Here is a 21,955-nt window from a genome sequence, read left to right as displayed (position 1 = left end):
ATATTCGGAGGATTGACCTATAGGTAAAGATGATATAAATAGGGTACATTTTAACCTCAACAAGAGATACTTTTAAATTACTTAAGACGATAGTCCATTACGCTTAAATTAAATCAAACGGTTACTTTATAAAAAAAAAAAAAAAAAAAAAAAAAAAGCGAGATAGCGAAAAATCTAGTGACATGGTAGGGATCTAGTGCGGGCGGTAATGCGTTACACTGAAGACCAAGAGCCTCTGAAACGAGTAAGTGAATTTCCATTTCCAAGGAAATCAGTTCTGAATATCTACTGTTGAGATTTATGGCAGGGCTGTTTATATCATGGAAATGGACCCTAACAAGGAGGGCATGACCGATGGGATGGAACGAAAGATTTTCTTCAGCAAATAATTCCAAAAAAGAATGGTGAAGATTTATCTGCTCCACTTGCATGATTTTCGGTGGTGCCTCATTCAACTACGAAACATTTTGTTCAGCGTTCAATCTAATTTCCATCGGAATACACATTTTGTTTAATAACCTCGCTCAAGTCACAGAACATCATAGAAAAGAATTACTGACCAGTGTCAAGGCTTTCTGGCATGTTTAAAAGCAAAAGAAAAAAAAAAGTGAAATTTATTATCAAGATGATCCTAGCTCAAAAAGTACTTTTATATAATGATACTCGTACGTTATCCTGAAAAATTCACCATATTTCTGACTCTCATGAAGAGGTGTTGCGCGTCATATTGCCTCAGCTGTTTATTATCATCATTTTCAACATGCAGTTCCATTAAAAATTCAAAAACTGAAAAGATTATATTGTAAAAAGTGGTAGTTACAATATACATAGTATATACCACACAGAACCAATTTGGCTTTCCTTTAATAAAGGAAAAAAAGATAAACAAAACGAAAAAACAGAAAGCTTGGAAAAATAATCTGGATTTCACAAACAAGATCACATTCATTGCGTTTCCTTCAAAAGGCACTTGCCAAGTCGACAACATATATAGCAGATAATACCCGCATATTCTAAGTTGACTTCGACAGCATATCAATCTGGTTCACATGTTGACCAATATCATGCCATGAATAGATATATCCCTAAAATAAGATTTCAAAAGTCTATCAGAGACTCTCCTCATTCTTGCAAGACAAAGTTCCACAACATTTGCAGAAAGAATGTATGGAAAGAAAACATGCTTTACACAAAAGAAAACCTAAAAGTTTTTGGCAAAAAAAACCATGAAAACTTTTCGTTTTCACGTCGGATACTAGTGTAAAAATTTGCAACTTAATCTTCATTTTTCTAAGGATATCTGGCTAGTCTAATGCTCATCTGGAATTAAATGAAAGCTGCCGAAAAGAAGATGGGCGTCTTATTTTACATAAAAGCTACCCCTTTTAGTGTCAGAATGAAAACAAGAATGAAAAAACTTGATCGATAGTAAGGAAAATACGACTAATTGATGATATTCAAAGCCCAGAGTTTTAGTAGTTTTACGGGGAGTGTTCCCTTGATAAGAGATCACTGATAACACACTACGTGCTGAGGGCCAGAATGGTTCACGCAGCAGAGCTCTTCTTCCGTTAATCCCCAAGAAGAAAGATATCCTACAGACTTTATATAAGGCATCGATGCTAGTAAGCTGAGAGCATCTGTCGTTAAATAAGATGACGTGGCAGTGAAAGTGCGTAAAGATCTAAGAATTCCAAATGAAACCAGATCTCTGATGCTAGAATCAGTAAGCGGATTGCTACCCCATTCTAATCCCTTCAGGTCCAGGTGCAGTGAGTGTACATTGCCACCCATTGTTAGAAACTGCATTGTGGTGTTAGCCGGGAGAAAGTTCAGACTCAGTTTACCTAAACTTGGGAATGGACTGCATGGTAAAGTTTTTGGGTTAGATAACCAACAATCATTAAAACTCAAGTTGCAAAGCTCTGGGAGTTGCGATAAATCACTCAGGACACTTCCTGAAACACTGAATCCTGTCATACTAATGTATCTGAGCTGTGATCCAAACACTTCAATGACATTATGTAAAATATTAGCATCTAACTTTGGTTGAGAAGCTGGAAGTGACGGAAAGTATAAGATTTCTATGCGAGACAAATGTGGGAAGTTTTCTAATGCAGTCAGTGTGTCTTCTGCAGCTGAATCGAGTGTGAGGACAAGTTCTTGTAAATGGGGACAAATCCTAGCCATCACGTTCAACGTAGCTCTGCTTGAATTCCCTGCATTTAATCTGACTAGATTAACAGTAGCTTGAGAAGAAATAGATGCACTGTTATTGTTTTCCACAGGTAGAATTCTATCAAAGTTCAGTAAACATTGCACCACATTTCTGTGTGGGTTATAATATCGCAACTCTAAAAAAACTGCTGGAATTATATGAAAAACTGAACTATGGAGACGTTGAAAAGACATTTCTAGCTTTTGCAGTGATTTTCTTAGAGGAGACGCACAAAAGGATTGCAAATGTCCGGAACTGATTATGTCGTTTGCCTCACTGATTGTATCGACGGGTAAGGCGCACAATCCGTTTATGATACCTTTCTCAGAGACAGAATTTCCACCTATTTCAAGCTCTTTCAGTGGAAGCTGAGAAAGGGTACTGAGCATGGCGTCATTACATAAATCGCTATTCAGTATCACACTGGTCAGAGCAGCACTCAACAATATATCGTTATATAATTTTGTACACTTATCAGTAAAGCCAAGCTGTTTTTCCTTAAAGTCTGTTTTGGGGAGAACAAGGCTACCTACGATTTTAAAAGGAAAATATTGACTAATTATCACGAGAACGTCCTCTATTAAACTGTTTGGAATGCCTGATATGTCTAATGCTAGACCTTTTGCGGAAAAATTTGTACACAACTGAAGTAAAGCTGGCACTCTTCTCACCCAGTCTGCCACTTGGTATACTTCACTAGGGTGACTATGTCTAGTAAAACAAACAAGTCTGGAAACCTGCTTCCATGCTAGAATTAAAATCTGATTAACCAGAGCAGGTGGCAAAAGCTGTTTGAAAAATGACGTACAAATTCTTACACTCCCATCCAAGACCGCTCTATCAAAAGATGGCTGGATTGATGTACAACTGGAAATTCCCCTTGGGTTGTGCCTAAAACACGTATCATACGATCTATGGCTACAGTACCCTAGATACTCTGATATCAAAGGGTCTACATAGCGCTCAGGTACGCTAGGGTCTACAGTGACGATTCTGTCATCTCTTCTGGGTTTCTTTCTGTAACGGCCGCTCCCAAATTTCTTGTAAACATCGCCTTGGAAATGGACTTCGTTTGTTGATTCGTAATCTTCACGCCATTGACTCTCAAGAGAAGCGGAGTTCTGAACAACTCTTGAATAGTTGGCCGAGTGCGCTGCACTGTCTTCTCCGATGCTCTTTCTCTGGGTCCGCAGGGCAGCAGTCCTAGCTGATATCTGGCCAATCATACCCGACCAGTCCAACAACCATGATGCTGCAGCAGCCTGGCAGATCTGCTGTAAAGATGCTGGCGCAAGAACGGAACTCATCTTTTCAGCTGAAAACAGAAAAAAAAGAGAGAAGTGTAAAGCATTATGAAGCTTTGCCGATGATATGATTATAACATTTATCAAATTGTTACTATATTTAGTCAATTTTAGATTGTGTCAAAATACCTCGATATAAAATTAAATTATAGTGCCCTTTAACAAGCGGAGATGTATATATTTCCTCACTCAAAGCTTTGAAATTTTTCGAATTCATTTTTAGAAAATTAATGTACGTCAAGCGTCAAATACATTTCATGCATTTATAATCCGATTGGTTTACTGTAGTGACCAGTGGTCAGCACTCTCCTGTGGTAAAAAAAATGATGAAACAATACTGTAGATGATCACACCCACCCTTCCAATGAGAAAAGAAATATGAATATATACAACATTAATCATTTCTATGCTAGACATGGGCCTAAATATATGCAGCCAGGCGGCATATTCCCGAACTGCAACCGTGAACCGAACCTTCCCTGAAAAAGTGGGACGCCATTTCTTAAAAATCAACCATAGAATCTTCTTGAAAATAATCTTATTATGTTTCCCTCACCCAAATATCTATGGGCTACGAAAATAAAAAACGATGCTGGTGCGAGACTAGTATACATCTCGGGAATTTGCAACCCGGCGCAGAGAGACGATATGTTATTGCTACAAATAACCCTCAAATAAAGATAAGAAGTATCTGCTTGGGGCTCTTTGTCATTGTGAGCCATTCCGAATCAGGTCACTGTTAATAGAAAATTCTGTTCTCTCCCTCTCTCTTTCGATCACTTCTGCACTATTTTTATTGCCAATTATTCAGAATTCACTTAAGCATGAGTTGACGATCCATTTTCTCGGTGATTACCAACAAAATATAATACAGTAATGTTCGGCAAAGACACATTTTCTCATCTACTCCCCAAAGAAAAATCCTAAAACAGCATCTTATTAGATTTGTTTATGATTATACGACATACCCAGAAAAAGAAGGGTTATATTGTAAAAATGTATACATAAACCACCTGATATGGGATCAGTGAAAGTTTGGGGTCTTAATAAGTTTGGTTCTTAATAAAAAATATCCGGTAACTAGTGTTCTTATTACGTGTTTAACAGGTTCAACTACCATTAAAGTTTAAAGGTGTCTGCTAAAATACCGTTGGAGTTTGCTTACCTTATTTTATTCCGAGGACCTTTGCCAATGGCCGATAATTATATATAATGAACGTTTGATACGATACAAAGTAACCAGAGAGAGAGAGAGAGAGAGAGAGAGAGAGAAATTCGATTGTTACTAACACGGTCTAGGTATATACCTAGACCGTGGTTACGAAAAGCACGGTCACAAATGAATAACATATCTTCAGGATAGCAAAACTCTGAAATCAAAGAGCGAGTTGGAATTTAACTTTGTAAAATATTTTTAGTGATATGAATAAACAATTAGAGAGAGAGAGAGAGAGAGAGAGAGAGAGAGAGAGAGAGAGAGAGAGAGGACAGTTGGAACGTGCGAGGTTAAGTAAACAAGTAACTAAGAATCGAAGTTTGCTGAGAAAACGGAAATATTTAAAGACGCAGTATTGCGGAAAACTACGCAGGTGGTCATGCTGACTGGGAGGGAGAAAGGCTACTTTTAAAACTTGTTCGTGCGTTGTGGGAGTCGAATGTACTCCCAAACCACGGTCCATATCTAGACCTTGGCCCAAACGAACGTTGGATGGGTGGCGTGCAACTACGTATTAAAGGGTTCCTTGATTTAGCTGTACAATAAAGCAAAACAGCGGAGTTTGAAGTAGGAGTCTTTGTGACTAACAGCTTTGTCTTTTCACAAGTACAGCTGAACGTCTTTTATAATACGAACTTTTGCTTGAAACCGAAAATAGGTGACACCAGTGTGCACAACGTTGTAATGATGAGTTACTGATGCAGTCCCTCAGGTGCAAAGTGTTATTGTCATGGAATTGGAAAGCCTTTTGGCGCTGTTTTCTTTACAAGGAACTCCCTGGCTGCCTAAAATGACGCACTAGACAATTTATCTACATCTTACGATGTTCTCTTATCTAAACGATAAATCGTCTGCAGATTTTTTGAGCGATAGCAAACCTCCTTTGATGTTACACGGGGTATTATCTTCTACTATGACCTCTACAGTCAATGGAGTGGAATGGAATGTAAAATGTAGGCCAAAAGACAAGCACTGGGACTCTATGAGGTCATTCAGCGCTGAAAGGGAAATGGCGAGCAAAAGGTTTTAAAAGGTTTAGCAAGAGGAAATCGCAGTTGCACTATGAAACAATTGCAAGGACTAGGTGGAGAGTAAGGTGGAAGAAAATGAATATGAACGGATGTATAGTAAAAGGATTGAAAGGGGTTGCAGCTCGGGACCGAAGATACCTACAGAGAACCTTATGTAATGACTGTGACGGGTGCCTGGCGTTGCTACCCCTGCGGGATCTATAGTCAGCTGGAATGAGAGGCAACACTTTTTGTCTATCTATTTATTTTTCATTTTTAGGAGACTGACATATTGAAAAATTAGACCTACCGGTAGGACCCTGGTACATCATTATACTCAAGGAAGTCTAAAGTACATTGTATCCTTGTGAAAGTCATGTTGCGTAATACGCACTTTTTATTAGGTGTACCTGGATCTTTGTAATGACATTGCTAATAAATAGTGCGCAGTGCACAACACAAAGTTCGTATGACTTATCATGTACTGTAGACTTCCAAGAGTCCTATAATATCCGCATTGTTAACATTAGTTACATTAGGATTGTCCGTATCCCAAGTCGTGAAGAGGGAAGGGAACTGAATCAAAAGACCTATCTAAATTTGGCGGGAAACAGCTTCAGTTCTATTCGGGAGTGCACTCTACGGAGTGCATGCATATCTATTGGTAGTTTGTGAAAACACTTTGCAATTCAAAACCTAACTCAATGTGAAAAACAGAGACCGGGGGCCGCGGGTTCGGTTGGGGGGGAGGGGGGTGGGGTGGGCGGATGGAGGATGGCGGATGCGGGAGAGCGGATTCAAGTCAGATTTCTAACCTTGAATGATTCATTTCTCGACGATGTATCAATAAGTCACACCATCAAGAGAAGTAAGCGAATCCCTATCTTTTTCTTCCTTACTGGTCCGTTCTTATAAACAAATGTCGGACAGGGTCTGCTGCTTTCAGAAGTTCACAAGAGTCAAGCGCATCTACAGACACGCACACCTTCGCCGAGGACAGCCAAAGACTGAGTCTTTCTTGAAGTTTCTTCCCAATCCCAACCACCTGCAGAAGCTGTCGTGCCCACGCTGCCAAAGCTGCCTGTAGTCATGACGCATAGCCACATGTTGTCCCTAAACAGATGCCGTTTGGCTGAATTTCGCATCTCCGCAAATTCAGTCTGGTGAGACTAAAAATGTGTTTTTTTTTTTTTTTTTTTTTATGCATCAGTTCCGTCACGAGGTTTCGATACGTCGGACCATAATTTTGCAGTATATCTCGTTTCCTTCGTCAAAGCTAATTTTAATTAAATCAAACTCGGCGGGCATCTTTTAGAGCAGAATGTCAGACAAGTGTTTTGTGGAGAGAGAGAGAGAGAGAGAGAGAGAGAGAGAGAGAGAGAGAGAGAGAATGTTTACCTAATTGAGTTGATAACATTTGGAAGAGGACGATGAACATCCTATCCTATGCTTGGTGTTATGGAAGAGTAAGAGCGAGGGCGCTATTTCTATCTTCAGATCAATTATTTATTACATTTCCGTAACTGTACCTTTTGTCTCTGAATCACGTGTGAACTGAAAATAATGAAATCAACTGAACACAGTCGCGATAATAGTTGCTTCTTTGGGAGTTTAAAATATCACAAAGATAATTGTTGTGAGGTTATGAAACACACAGCTGACAGAGACTGGCGTTATCATTAAGGTTCCACTAGAAAATAATGCCTGTCACGCGAAAAAAAGAAGACATTACCAGAAAAAGTTCAGATTACGGCAAGTGAAGCAGTGGGAAAAGATGACTCGAACAAATCCTTGTAAGACAATTGCAAGGGCAACTCCTTTTAAGTCGGTTTTACTGGCTGCAACTAGTTATGATAGCTATGGCAGAAGGCAGTTATCACTAGCTAATTTCCCCTTAACCAACGCAAGCGTCCTTTGAATGAAAGAGGTGCCGTTGTTTACTCTTGGTAGACGACCAGCGACGAGACGGTATTATTTAATCAAGAAAACACTCGTGACAAAAAGTAAACACTCGAGTAATAAAAAGCATAGCTCGTGTCAGGTGGCAGCGCTATCAGTATCAGAATGTAGTGCTTATCGTCTTCCTTGTAAACCATTGCGTAATGCACCTCAACGCAACCAGGAGATAGCCCCCAAGGGCGTTTCAGGAGGCGCGGCAGGAGATTCGGAGTCTGATTGGTCGTCACAACCACTTCCACAGGCGCTGCCATCGGTTGCTATCTTCCCTATGACTGACGTCAGAATGTCGCTTCGGTGTTGCATGTTTTTGGCATTGCCACGCTCAGCATTTTCTAATCTTTCCTTTCAGGAGCCGTGTATGCCGGAAGACGTGGGCAGCATTTGAATAATAATCTATAGATCGGTGAAGTCATAAGATCATCAGCTGCAGCCGTGCAACCTTCTACTGTCCTTACGTAAAGTCATCTAAACCTGGATGCCGAAGGACGAACTCAAGTGAGATTTTTTTCTCAATATATAATGGAGTTTCATTTTCGTTCGTTAAGAACGTCATACGGCTACATTCGCATGTGCTGATCATGAGGGTAGCTGGTGTAATATATAGCAGAAAAAAATCTCACGTTAAACGACGAAAAATAAAGAAAAAAAATTCACAAAGGGTTAAAAAAAAACAAAAACTGAACGATTGTTGGAAATGTATTGTCGAAGCAGCCCCTGTAGTAAAAATATGTTAGTCTTTTGGGTCCAAGATTAGCTGACTAATACACGCAAAAACAAACACTCTCTCTCTCACACATACACGCACACATGTATGTATATGTATGTATATATATATATATACATATATATATATATATATATATATATATATCTTTAAAGTAATAAAGGAAAATGGAAAATACTTTCAAGGACAGATGGTCCGTTACACCCGATGCTTGCCAATGATTTATTTTATTTTATTTCTACATCCCACGCAAGATGACCAATTTAACCCTGTCGGTAAAAATGGAAGGAATATATTATACGGAATCGCAAGTTAATCGCTCTTAAAAGAAGGATAAGACAAATATGGACGGCTCCAAACATATACATGGATACACACACACACACACACACACATATATATATATATATATATTATATATATATATATATATATATATATAAAATAAAAAAAATTATAAATATATCTATATATATATATATATATATATTATATATATATATATATATTAATAATATATAATTATTACATACATACATCTATATATGTTTGTGTGTTGTGAGTGTGTTCCAACGCGCATAATGTTGAAAAAAAAAAGAGAACCAACAATGACTAAATTAGCTTTACTATTCTTATTACCTTTCACATTCATATGACCAGAAAGATTTTTCATAACTCTTTCTAGTGTTTCATCTGTATAACATTCTGTATTCCTATATGAAATTCAGCTTTCAATTCTTTTGAGCCTTCATTTGTTGCCGCATAGCCCAATACTGATACTAACACGCGCACACACACATAATAATATGTACAAACTATTATATATATAATAGATATATATATATATATTATTATATAACATATATATATATATATATATATGATATATTATTATAAATATATATCTATATATATGATATTATACATATATTAAATATATATATATCTATATATATATATATATATACATAAAATCGACAAGAGATTGAGGTGATTAAAATCTTGCAGTGAGGGAACAAGACTCGAACGCCAGACGGGTACAGTCACTTTGGTCGCGGGGGTAGTTGTGGGGTATTTCCGTGATAGGCCTGGAGGAGAGGGTGAGAGCGATAAGGCAAGCACTACCTTGGGAACAACTTAAGTACCTTGGGTCGAAGGTATTGGGGATTAGGCCTGTAAGTGTCATATGTCCTTTTAACTCTGTTATCTTGTATACGTTTGATGTTCTTTTGAATTCATATAGATCACTGTTCACATACAAAATCGTGATTTGATAATGTTTGGCTCTCTAATATATAATGGAAGCCTTAGATTAATATGCTTGATAGAACTTAAAAAATCGATTAGTATTTGACCTAACAGTTATTTACAAAGGCTTATTTATAATACATTATTCAATAAACTAACATCAATATACATAGATAACAGAAAACAGTGCATGGCTTCATAATAGAAATGAAAAACACTTAAAAAAAAAAATCTTTCAGAATTGTCACGGCATAATTTAGTTAATTTAATCATCTTTTTCTCTTTTCTCTTATTTTGCCTACTCGATACAATTTGGCCATGCAGAACTCTCAGACCAAAAACCATACGAAATCTGACAAAAAAAAAAAAAAAAAAAAAAAAAAAAAACGGAAGAAGGATACTTCCTGTTTTCTATTTGAATAACAACCAGACACGGCGCAGCTGTTTGGCATTATTTAAATAATAATTTAGATTATATAAAAAAAAAATCAAAACTATGGTGGTATTCGAAGAATGTAAAACCGAAAGTAAATCACTGCAGAGATGATGAAGTGACCTGTGATCTACATTTGAATGAAACGGAAGCTGAGTGACTTCTCGCCCTGACCTGACCTCTCCTCCAGGAGGTGCGGCTCTTGGGGGGATAAGCCGCAACCCCCCAACAAATGACTCTACCTGACCCATTCTATATACCTTGACTGGCATAATATACTTTCAATGCCTGCGTCATGTCAATTGTCTACACTGTGGAAGCTGCTTATATTACGGGCTGCTCTGTGAGCAAGAGCCCGTGCTGACACAAGGTCAGTTTAATCAAAAACAACAACAACAGCTGCTTATAACGGCCTTGGTAAAATCGAGAAATTTCCTTTCCAAAAAAGGTACAGGGCAACTTATAGAGGTCATCTAATCTAAGATATCAATTCTTCTTTAAAATGCTTTGGTAAACTGGCTGGTTTAAAACTCCGGAATGCCTTCGTAGACTAAAGAGGAGCACGCCGTTTCCTCTCTTGGTGTGTTCTCCCTTTATTCCGTTTTTTAATCTCTTACTCAGACTATGCAATATTGCACTAAATATAGTTATCCACAGTATTGTGGGGACACTTTTCGGAGAGCACTTTTTTCGTAACCGCTCTTGGTTTCTTAACTCCGTAATCTCCGCTTCTTATACCTTGACTCTTTAACGACAAAGTACTTGTCTCCTGAATATCATTCGGCCTCTCTATATATTAGTTTCTCTTGCAATCTTGTGTTCAGTAAGAGACTTTGTGTACCGCTTCAGTCACCACAACCATAAACACGCTCACACGCTCTATCTACATATCTGTCTATTTATATAGGTTTATATACACACACACACACACACACACACACATACTACTATATATATATATATATATATATATATATATATATATATATATATAGTACGCGTAGAAGGTATTGTTATGTAAAAAATTTCAAATCATCATCATGAACTTTCAGTTGCTGATAACATCCAAGGACACGACCAAGCATTTTTTTTAGTGGTCAATGACCCTCACTCGATCATTGTATGTTCTGACTAGCGATTGCAATGTGGATTGACTCAAGTGTAATGTTGTAACTAAGGAAAATTTATTGGATCAACAAAGCGACTCACCAGAGTCCAAGTAAAGGTGTATATGCTTGGTAAGATTCAGCATCGGAATGCTGGCTCTCTTGTCGTGATGACCTGATAAAAAGTCGGTGTAATTTACTTTGATCAATATTCATGATAACCACACTAATATAAATACACACACATATTTATATATATGAGACATCTCATTTTCCAGTCAGTAATAATAATTACTTTGCTATCTCTGTCTCTATCTCTCACACACAAAAACAGCATTAACGCTCCAAGCTTTTTTCCCAAAATATATATGGTCTATAAACAATACGCATGCATGGTTAACGCGAATTTGAGACAGACTTTCCTAACTTGCGTAATATCTTGTGGACAGAGAGTGAATACAAATGATCCATCAATGTCACTATAAAAAAGGCAATACATATCCTGATACACAATAGAATAATACCAATAATTACGACGATACTCATGAACCCCGAATAGATTGCTACACTGAAAGCCAATAATATTTAGTGTTCTAGTTATGGTAAATGAATCTACCATACTAAGTTTCCCGGGGACGGAAAACCTGTTGCTGTCTTACGTAAAAGGACATCATGAGGTCGAATATTGCATAATAGTTACATAACAACGTAGTTGTTGCAGAGAGAGAGAGAGAGAGAGAGAGAGAGAGAGAGAGAGAGAGAGAGAGAGAGAGAATCTTGGCGCACATTCAAGTAACTAGAAAATACTTCGTGTACAATACAAACAAAAACAATACGATCCACAAAAAAAAAAAAAAAAAAAACCTGGCGAAGAGGGGAGCGTGAGTCGTTGCGTCTCACAGGAGCTGAATTAACAGCGTATTATAAAAGACCAGCAAAATCTTCTAAGCGATAGGCGCAACTGCTTACATAAGGCGTTCCGGAATTCGAAAAGATAGCTTGAATTTCTTCATATTTTCAAATTATTTGTTCGTAAATCAATCAAATTTTGTGTTGGTGAAAATACAGAAAGATATCAATACAAATGTTGTGATATCACAGGCTTTAATTTTGTAGTTTCCCGTGTAGCATGAAAAATAAACTTGTACGTAAAATCTGCTTTTTCCGGCTAATATAAAAAATCAGGTAAAGATATTAAAACATTGCACGAAAATAACGCTTAAAATAACAACATACTTATTTTGCAGAACTGTTAACAAGGAAGCACACAATCATTGGAATGATATTTGAAATAATTTTTCAAATTCTTACCAGTTGAATGCATAATACAGATATGATATAAATCAAAAGAAGCCTGTTAGCCCTCGAGTCTTACAGAGAAAGAGCGGGAAATATGTTTTCACGGTTACAAACACCGAGCAAAAAATGTGATAAGGTTCTCGAGAGAAACACAGCAGCTTAGCTGCCTAGCAACTGACTGAGTCATAGTGATTATATAGCCAAACTGCAGCCACAGTCTTCTACTTCAACCACCTGCCTATACCCAGCTTACGAGCTACTTCCGTAATCTCCCTCTTTCTCTTTCTATCTACCCACACACACACAAATATATATATATATATATATATATATATATATATATATATATATATATATATATATATATATTATGTGTGTGAGACTGTGAAATATTTTCTGTTTAAACGGAATTGCATCTAATAAAAGGTCATAAAAACGCCAAAAAAGTAGAAAGTTAACTTCCTACCTTTTGGCGTTTTGATGGGCTCCTTTTATTGAATACACACACACACATATATATATACAAAAAATCACAGTAGATGCACCTGACGTCATGATATAAGCGACCACAGGGAAAATAATAGGCAGTTGAAATGAAAGTTACACGGCAAACAAGATCAAGAATACCAGATGGTTAATTGTCCAAAAGGTAAAAATCAGAGATAATAATCTAGGATAATCGGAGATCCCACGGTCACAAACTGAAGCAGACTTAACCATAAGAGAAACGGAAGCTTAGCCATGCAAACTCCAAAAACATTTATACAACTGAATATATTAATTTTGTTGCTTCATAATTAAAAAAAAAGTTGTTGCTAAATATAGATACATGCGCCACTTTTATACTTATGCCATAAATTAAGCCACGAATTCTGATTATTAATATAGAATTCATAATTTGGGAGTAATTTACACTTTTACGATGTTATTTTTTTCAAACAACTGATAATTGGAAAAAAATATGTTACCATATATTTCCAGCAAAACTGAAAATAAAAGCCCAGGAACGTCTCATACCCAGAAGGTCACCTTGATAATGATTAAAAGTATCATCTGACCATAGACCAAAATGAAAGAAAGTTTTCTAACCAATCGTTGTTATCAGGTAATCCCTCTAAGGTCCACTGAATAGATTACTTTCTGGACCTTGTCCCTCGTCTGTGGACAACTGGAGTGCTGGACTTCTGCCTGTTGGTTTCCTTCTCTTCGCCAGAGAAAGATGTTTGCCAGAAACGCGACTCAGCCATGACTCATCTCATGTCTTCGACTCCCTGATAACCACAAGACTTAAGGGAGTTTCCTTTTCATAGTATGTAAACCAACTGTCCGTTAATACTTAAATTCGCTGAGCAGTGCTAAAATGCACACCGAAGTGTAAAGTACGTTACTTCGGATCCCTACACATACACAAAAAACTTATTTATAAAAACAGGCAAAAAGAAGAAAAAAAATTCAGATATCTTTTATGAAAACTCCTACACAATTAAAGGCTTCATTAAAGCGTAATAGGTGTAAGGGGAGAAAGATTTGAATGAAAAGTAGAAGAGACAAATAAATGAAAGGCAAGATTAGTCTTCGAGAAACTTTCACAACCAGTCATATTATAGATAACTGGACGAAACACAACTCGTCCCTCCGGCTTGAGTTTTTTTCCCGCCGAGGTAGGACCACCTGGAGATCAGGGTCTATTAACATTTTTAGGCCTATAAATGTAAATAGACCCTGAATTTCACATACAGCTTTCGCATTTTTGAGATAAGCGTTATTTCATTTTGAGAGAGAGAGAGAGAGAGAGAGAGAGAGAGAGAGAGAGAGAGAGAGAGAGAGAGAGAGAGAGAGATTTAAATGATTAAACAAAAGGTAACTCGTGGATGTGCAAAAATCACAAACTGGAAGAGACACATACAGGAAAGTTATAATGAAATCAGAATCGTGAAATGTGGCTGTCATTAGCGACGTTCACACTTCTTCAAAGACTTTTCAACCCGATACTTTAATCTGGTCGCAAAATCCCATTGCTTAGCCAAAACATTTGAAATCGTTGTTTTCATAGTTATATTAAGTTGGCCTTACACCAGCATAGGTTCTTTTAGCTTGCTCTCTGAGTCCCTACTTTCATCACTTTCGTTTCACGCAGAAATTGTCCTCGTACTTGTGATACTTCTTCTTTTAAGTAAAAATTTCCCTTCGTTAACTCAGAACAATTCTCTAGCTATAGAGCTCCCTTTCTATCGTAGTAATTTAGCGCTGATCATCACAAAACACTGGTCAAATTAGACCGACAATGTTTGTTTCTTGTGCCATTTCTTTTCATATTTGAAAACGGGAACCCCACTTTAATATTCTTTGATACACACAATATATCGTACTTCTAATTAGCTTAGTTGAAATAACTATACGATGTAAATACTGGAGGACAAAATTTATCTCTCGGGACGTAGCATTTACCTCATGCCTTGAGTATCTATCCATTTTAATTCGTCACGGCTGGGCATATGCATTAGGCTACTGACCCTCTTGGCCTGATATTGCGATTTGGCAGCGTATCAGCCACACCTACGCTAATTTCCAACTTGAGTGAGCTTTAATGAACGAAATTATGAGGAAGCGGCCACACAGAAATCCTAGGAGCACCAAACGAACACTGAGAATAATAAAATCTTTTCGCGATGAGACTTTTGAGTAGTGTTATTACCAATAGCATTCAGAACAAGAGCCCTGTTCATATGGAACAAACCCACAGATCCCACTGACTTGATATTCAAGCTTCCAATGGCATTCAAGCCATTTTGTAGAATACAGTGTGTCAAGAATATCGGGTAGGATTACCCTATGACACTATGAAATGACAGTGAACAGCAATAACCCAGTGTTAAGTGACCTTGTGGAGCTGTTGATTAGAAACAATAAAATGAACTTACGAAGTCAGACAAAAAAGGGGCCCCCACAATCACCTTACAGTTGAATTATTCCCGCTTCCCAAAGGAAACTCGTTGATTATGGAAATCATTTCCTTAGATTTTGATCTGTTATAATCTACTGTGGCATTTCCTCGTTGTCTTATTCATATAAATCGCAGTTTCGAGTTCACTCTTCTTTTGACAACTTCAAGTTATTATCAGATATGAAGATACTGCATGTTAGCTCAAATTGAATCAGTTCCAAAAATGAACTAATTCCAGTCAACACTCTTTCCCTATAAGCAACATTAAATCATGCAATTCATAATTTTGGAATGTTTCTCCACAGAATCTACATTTTTTCTTCATTCCTAAAGGACGTTATTTTTTGTTTTGTTTTGGAAGGATTTTGTTCCTATTTCCCTTATAACCGAAGTTTATCTCGATAGTAAAATACGGATACCCTTCAATAAGAAGGATTAACCAGTGGGGGCTTACTGACCCAAAGCTACAATTGCTTTTCTCCTCACCATCCCCTTAGGGTTAAAGGCGCATTTGACAGCACGTGGAGAAAGAATGTGTCTTGTTGTCTTCCTTCATATTTTCATATGCTATTTCTAGCACAATCAGTAACAAAATTGCCTGCAATTATTACTACAGTAAAACTAAAATGATGACTACGAACATGGCTGTCATCAGTCTTTGAGAGGTCAACAACAGTACTTTTTTTTTTTAAATCACATTGTGTCATTTATTTTCATCAACGAGGATGGGGCATTTGTAGGATGAGGATGATTTAGACCCTATCAGTTTCTTGATGGGGAAAAGGGTAGGGCATCGGCGGTGACCGGCGATGCCAAATCAAATATTCCCACTCATGTTGTAAGGAATTTGAAGGCAGCATGACTTATACAACACAAATATAATTGGTTTCTGATTGATCTTTGCCGATTATTTAAAGCTCTCGCAGTTTTCTAGCTTTAAAAAAAAGACAAACATATGTTTCCTCTTAAAAGTGGCAAATTTTTTTTCCAGAGCTGCCAGTTCCTATCTAGGGTGTTAATCTGACCTCAAGGGCATCAAGATGTCGAACAGCCGGGATTAAACCACGGTCACCTACTGGGAAAGGTAGTTGCTTAATCGTCCTCCAAGCTGGCTGGTACCATTATTAATGCAATTTTTTTTATTATTCCCACAGTTACTTTACTTATATAAATGTAGAATTGTTACTTAAAAAGTTTTGTATATATAACGTGCAGTAATATTATGTATAAAATATAGTCTTGGCATTCTTGTCTATTATTACTATCACTACTACATGACATGCATGAACCAAATCATCTATTTGTTTTGACAAACCCTTATGAAGATATAATAGAAAAATGTTATGAATACTCTTAATGAAAAGAAACGAGGGACTATACCATATATAGATGATAAACTTTATAGCTGCCGATAATTCTACTTGTATAATTTATGTATATTTATGCCACACACACTCTCTCTCTCTCTATAATAGTATATATATATATATATATATATATATATATATATATATATATATATATATATATATGTGTGTGTATATATATATATATATATATATATATATGTATATATATATTAAATGTATATATATATATATATATATATATATATATATATATATATATGTATATATATGTACATATATATTTACGCTTAAAAAATCACAGTAGATGCACGTGACTTCATTAAATAAGCGAATACCACAGGAAAATGATAGGCAGAAATCCACGCGTTTTCGTCTTTACTAAGACATTGTCAAGAACGAATGAAATACAGTTGGGAAGAAAGTTATCAGGTAAACAAAAAGATCAACACCAGATGGTTAATTGTCAAAAGGGTTAACACAGGATTATCGGATCACAAGGTCACAAGCTTAAACATAGATTTAACCCTAACAAAAACTATAACGATCCCTGTAGTCCAAAACATGTAAAAACTGAATATATATATTTTGGTGCTTATATTTATCTACAACTTTTTTCATTATGAAGGCATCGATTTTAAATAAAGCACGACTTGAATTAGAACATTTCCACTGTTTGACTTGATGAAACAAGATTCAATGGTATTCCTTTTAACATGGGATTAAGGCTTTTGCTTGACTCCAGTTAATAGGATGATCTAAATCTCTCATATGTACGAATAATGCATTCGATATTTGTCCAGTTTTCACAGAATATTGGTGCTGTTTGAATCGTTGTGAAAGAGATTGGTCGGTTTGTCGTAGTATACTTATCACACTTTTTGCAAGGAATTCCATATATACAACCGGGAAGTTCTTTAGGGGATTTTTTTTAATTACCAAACTCTTCACATTATTAATTTTACTGAAAAGAACATTTATGCTAAAAAGCTTTAAAATTCTATGAATTTGATTTTAATATAGTTAGTTTTGATGTTGCCTCTTTATTTACAAAAGTGCCAGTAGATTATTTATATTTGTTTACCAGATAACTTTCTTTCCAACTGTATTTCATTCGTTTCTGGACAATGTCTTAACAAAGACGAAAGTGCCTGGATTTCTGCCTATCGTTTTCCTGTGGTATTCACTTATATATATATATATATATATATATAATTATATATAATTACTATGACAACAAATGGGAGAGCTTCTTTGAGCTTAGAATTTACAAATATATGTAGGTAAATTAACACAAAACAAGTAAATTAAGAGTGCGGAAGTTCAGTAGGCCTATAGAAATACAGAGACTTGGAAGAATGGAAAGATTTTCTGAGGAAAGTCGGGGCAAGAGGGCTCACCCAGAAGTATATGGTTCAAAGGGGACAATAACCGATCCACGGATTAAAAGGGGTAAAAGGTAATGGTAGGCCATTAAAACAAACTCCAGAGAAGTGCATTTGACAACGTGGGTGACAACGCCTAAATCGCCATGAGGGAACCGAGAGGGTATAGTTTCTAATCATCTAAATGAATTGCACAGATGGCCAATATCTAGACGACATACCAATGAAAATAAATGATACAATGCGGGAACAAATAAAATACTGTTATTTGCTCCTCAAATAATGGTAGATTGTAAATGAAGTCGGCCTTGTCCTGGAACGGCCTCTTTCTTCTGGAAAGCCCGTCGGGGTTGAGTAGTATTATATGACAAGACTAAAAAACTCCGAATTGAGGGATGCAGATTAATTCGCCTGATTTTGAGTCAGGAAGAAGTTTGGCAGAGTAGCTAATGACAGCCGTATAGTAATTTTAGTTTGACTATAGCTACGAAAAGTCGACTTTCCCATCATTATCGGCGTTGACGTTTCTCATCTTGCCGAAAGAGAAATTTAATCCTAATCCAAAATGGAACACTTTTAGCTCGAGGTAAAGGTTAATCCTATATGAATGAACATATTCAAGAGTACTGTCCAGCTGTTTGTTTCTTGCAAGTGACTTCGTTTTAAAGTAATGTATACTTATATATAAATGCATTATGCATATATGTACGAGTATATATACGCAATGTACACACACACATATATGTACATATATAATCCTGAATTGAATTTTGTATTGAGCCACATGAAAATGAAAAAGTAAAGTAAGCTCCAAATGTAATGTTTGTTTTCCTCTCGTACCGACGAATAAAGAGAGGTGATAGACAATCATATGGCAGCATTGCTAAATGTTTTTGAACCTTAACATTGACTGCTGATTTTTTGTTTTGATAATGAATATGGCATTGTACAAGGATGGAGAGGTTAAACACAGGGATTAAATGGATTCTTGTTCCTCAGACTTTAAACTGATCTTGCATAAACAGCTACTCCAGCCCCATCAATATTGTCCGGTCTTAAAACTCATCGCTATTAATTCGTGAATATGGAAGACGTTGATTACGACAGTAATTTAGAGCACTTGAAGTTTAGTACGACGACCTTTTTATCAAAATCATTGAAAGCAGAGTCTTTGATTTTTGCATCCCCAATCTGGCATCAGTCAACAGTGTTGTGTCATAAAAATTCATCAATTCATTTTTATCTTACATGTTTTTTACGGGCTGCGCCATGAGCAAGAGCCCGTGATGGCATAAGGCCAATCTCAATAAAAAAACGTTTATGAAAAGTCAACAATCAAAGCTTCTGCAACACATTGATCTTATCTCTCTCAACAAACAGACACGTATGTGTGCGTGTGTGTGTGTGAATCGTTTGCCTACGTAAAAAATTGGGATGGTCCATTTACGTATTATTAATTTGTTTCCTTGAACAAGGGTATGATTTATAAAATATACAATTCACTGACTAAATATAACTTACACCGACTATAGTTAATATCTATATTTAAGCACGCGTTAGCACAAAAACAATTCCATACACGCACCGGGTAATCAACATAGCACGGCCTAAGGCCAAACGACAAATCCCAGTAAAAAAAAAATCACCACACATTCTGTCCCTTCGAGACATCAGCTTCCATTATCGTCCAAGCATAACATGACGCTGTTGGAAACCTGGGCTCAAGTGACTATCAAAACAGATCCAAAGTAACAGAAGCTTCAAGCAATTTTAATAACCTGTCTCGGACGCACGTATATATATATATATATATATTATATATATATATATATATATATATATATATGTGTGTGTGTGTGTGTATGTGTATTTATATAAATTTTCTGTACAAATTAACAAATGCCCAGCTTAAATCACTTATTTTCCCTCACAGAAAGCAGTCTTATTTTCTTGAATACAACGAGTCACAAAATAGAAATTCTTTATCACATCAGGTTTCTGAATGCTACACCATCATAACAAAAGATTTTTTTTGGTAAGGGGACGCATCTTCACTATCCCTCTTACGGCAAAACTTAAAACTGCAAAACACTGTCTTTCTATCTCACCTTCACTGTATCACAACCTTCATGGACCAGCACAGAGTAGGTGCGCTCCCAACAACGTGTATCAGGGTCTCGGCAAACACTGCGCGACTGACAGGTGGGTGGCGAAGTCTGAGAGAGATGGCTATATTCACAACGGCTCAACAAGGTGAACGTTAGTGAGTAAGCCAGTTCCACCACACTGGTGGTGGTGAGTGAGTGAGTGAGTGTTAATCGTACCCTGTGGGTGCGTTTAATCCTTGCCCACATGCCCGTCTCCCCCAATCCATTTCGGGGACAGGACCCAACAGACCATTGTTGCTAAGGGTTATGCCATTTTTGTTTGTTAGAATAAAAGAGCACCGACTCGGATTTGATTCTGCTACCGAACGTACTCCAGATAGTATTTGTCTTTGGAGTATAATAACAGATTCACAGTCAAATTAAATACATATTTTTCTTAGCGTTTCTTAGCGGAAAACGAAAAACAATTCTATAAAGGATTGAAGTCTGCACTTCATACGCAAGTATTATCTTCATATTACTAATGCTTCTTTGAGAAGTTTTAAAACTGCTGCTATTTCATCAACCTAATATGCTAGATTATAGTCTCATGATTGAAGTTTTTTTTTTTTTTTAATTTTGCAAAGGATCAGACTATAAACGTTACACAAAACCGATTGATATTGACGGTATTACTTAGAAAGTTTCTGGTTTTGTAGGTTTGGTTTGTATGCGTGTCATGAGAGAGAGAGAGAGAGAGAGAGAGAGAGAGAGAGAGAGAGAGAGAGATTCTACGCATCAAATGATATTGTTATCTGTTAGCTTCTCGTCGTTTAAGATGCCACATTTACGTATAAAAAAATTATACTTTTACACATGTGAATAAACCATTTTACCACTGTGATAGATTCATGATGGCATTAGCTCATTTCTGATTCAACTCCGTTTTCTATAAAAGCCTCAGCTGATGAACTTCCACGGTCTACTCGGTCGGTTGGTGTTAGTAAACAAACGAAAACGGAACACGGAAGGGGATGATGCAACCTTCGTAGTGAATAGTTTAATATTAGTATACCCTTGTGTACCTACGCAAAAAATGTATATTATCATATTAAAAGTAACTTTATTTTGTATGGCAAGGACATTATGTAGCCTGGGAGGCTTTGCGTAGCCAATAACCAACGGTGTAGGTCTAGGCATGTACAGTTATGACGCAAGGGCAAAGAGGATCGCGTCATCCAAACGGCCTTCGAACCAATTTCTCTATTTAGTGGCATGTTGAAAGGCCGAGGGAATCTACGTCATTTCACTGTACATGCATTTTCAGTGTTTGAAGGATTAGTGATGTATTGGTTATTAAACTTAAGGAAACAAATAACTATGGTACTATGTGTGAAGCGTTTTATGGGGGCCGATTCTTCATTCATGGCAATTCACAAATTCTAGCATAAAATTGTTAATTTGAGGCCACTTGGACACCATAATTTAAGGAATATGTCTGTTGTATGGATATGAAATCACAAAATACCTCACACACACACACACACACACACACACACACACACACACACCACACACACACACACATATATATATATATATATATATATATATATATATATATATATATATATAATGCAAGTACGGATTGCCAA

At 36.6% G+C, this 21,955-nt stretch overlaps 1 protein-coding gene across 2 annotated transcripts; it reads right to left on the bottom strand.

Moving 5' to 3' along the window:
• Window positions 1–784: 784 nt before the first annotated feature.
• On the bottom strand, window positions 785–20,523 carry LOC135216364 (uncharacterized). Of its 2 annotated transcripts, none has more exons than XM_064251615.1 (2): window positions 20,322–20,523; window positions 785–3,533 (listed from the first exon to the last, which is right to left on the bottom strand). In XM_064251615.1, exon 2 carries the CDS (start codon window positions 3,523–3,525, stop codon window positions 1,510–1,512), a length of 2,016 nt encoding a protein of 671 aa, XP_064107685.1. In that variant the 5' UTR covers window positions 3,526–3,533; window positions 20,322–20,523; the 3' UTR covers window positions 785–1,509. The 2 variants fall into 2 exon arrangements, with proteins under 2 accessions (XP_064107685.1, XP_064107686.1); XM_064251616.1 differs by lacking the exon at window positions 20,322–20,523 and adding an exon at window positions 6,564–6,765.
• Between the last annotated feature and the right edge of the window lie 1,432 nt (window positions 20,524–21,955).

Source organism: Macrobrachium nipponense, chromosome 6, assembly GCF_015104395.2.
Source record: "Macrobrachium nipponense isolate FS-2020 chromosome 6, ASM1510439v2, whole genome shotgun sequence".
Lineage (NCBI taxonomy): Eukaryota > Metazoa > Arthropoda > Malacostraca > Decapoda > Palaemonidae > Macrobrachium > Macrobrachium nipponense.
The sequence above is the reverse complement of the archived record's forward strand: the minus strand, read 5'-3'. Positions and strand labels throughout refer to the sequence as shown.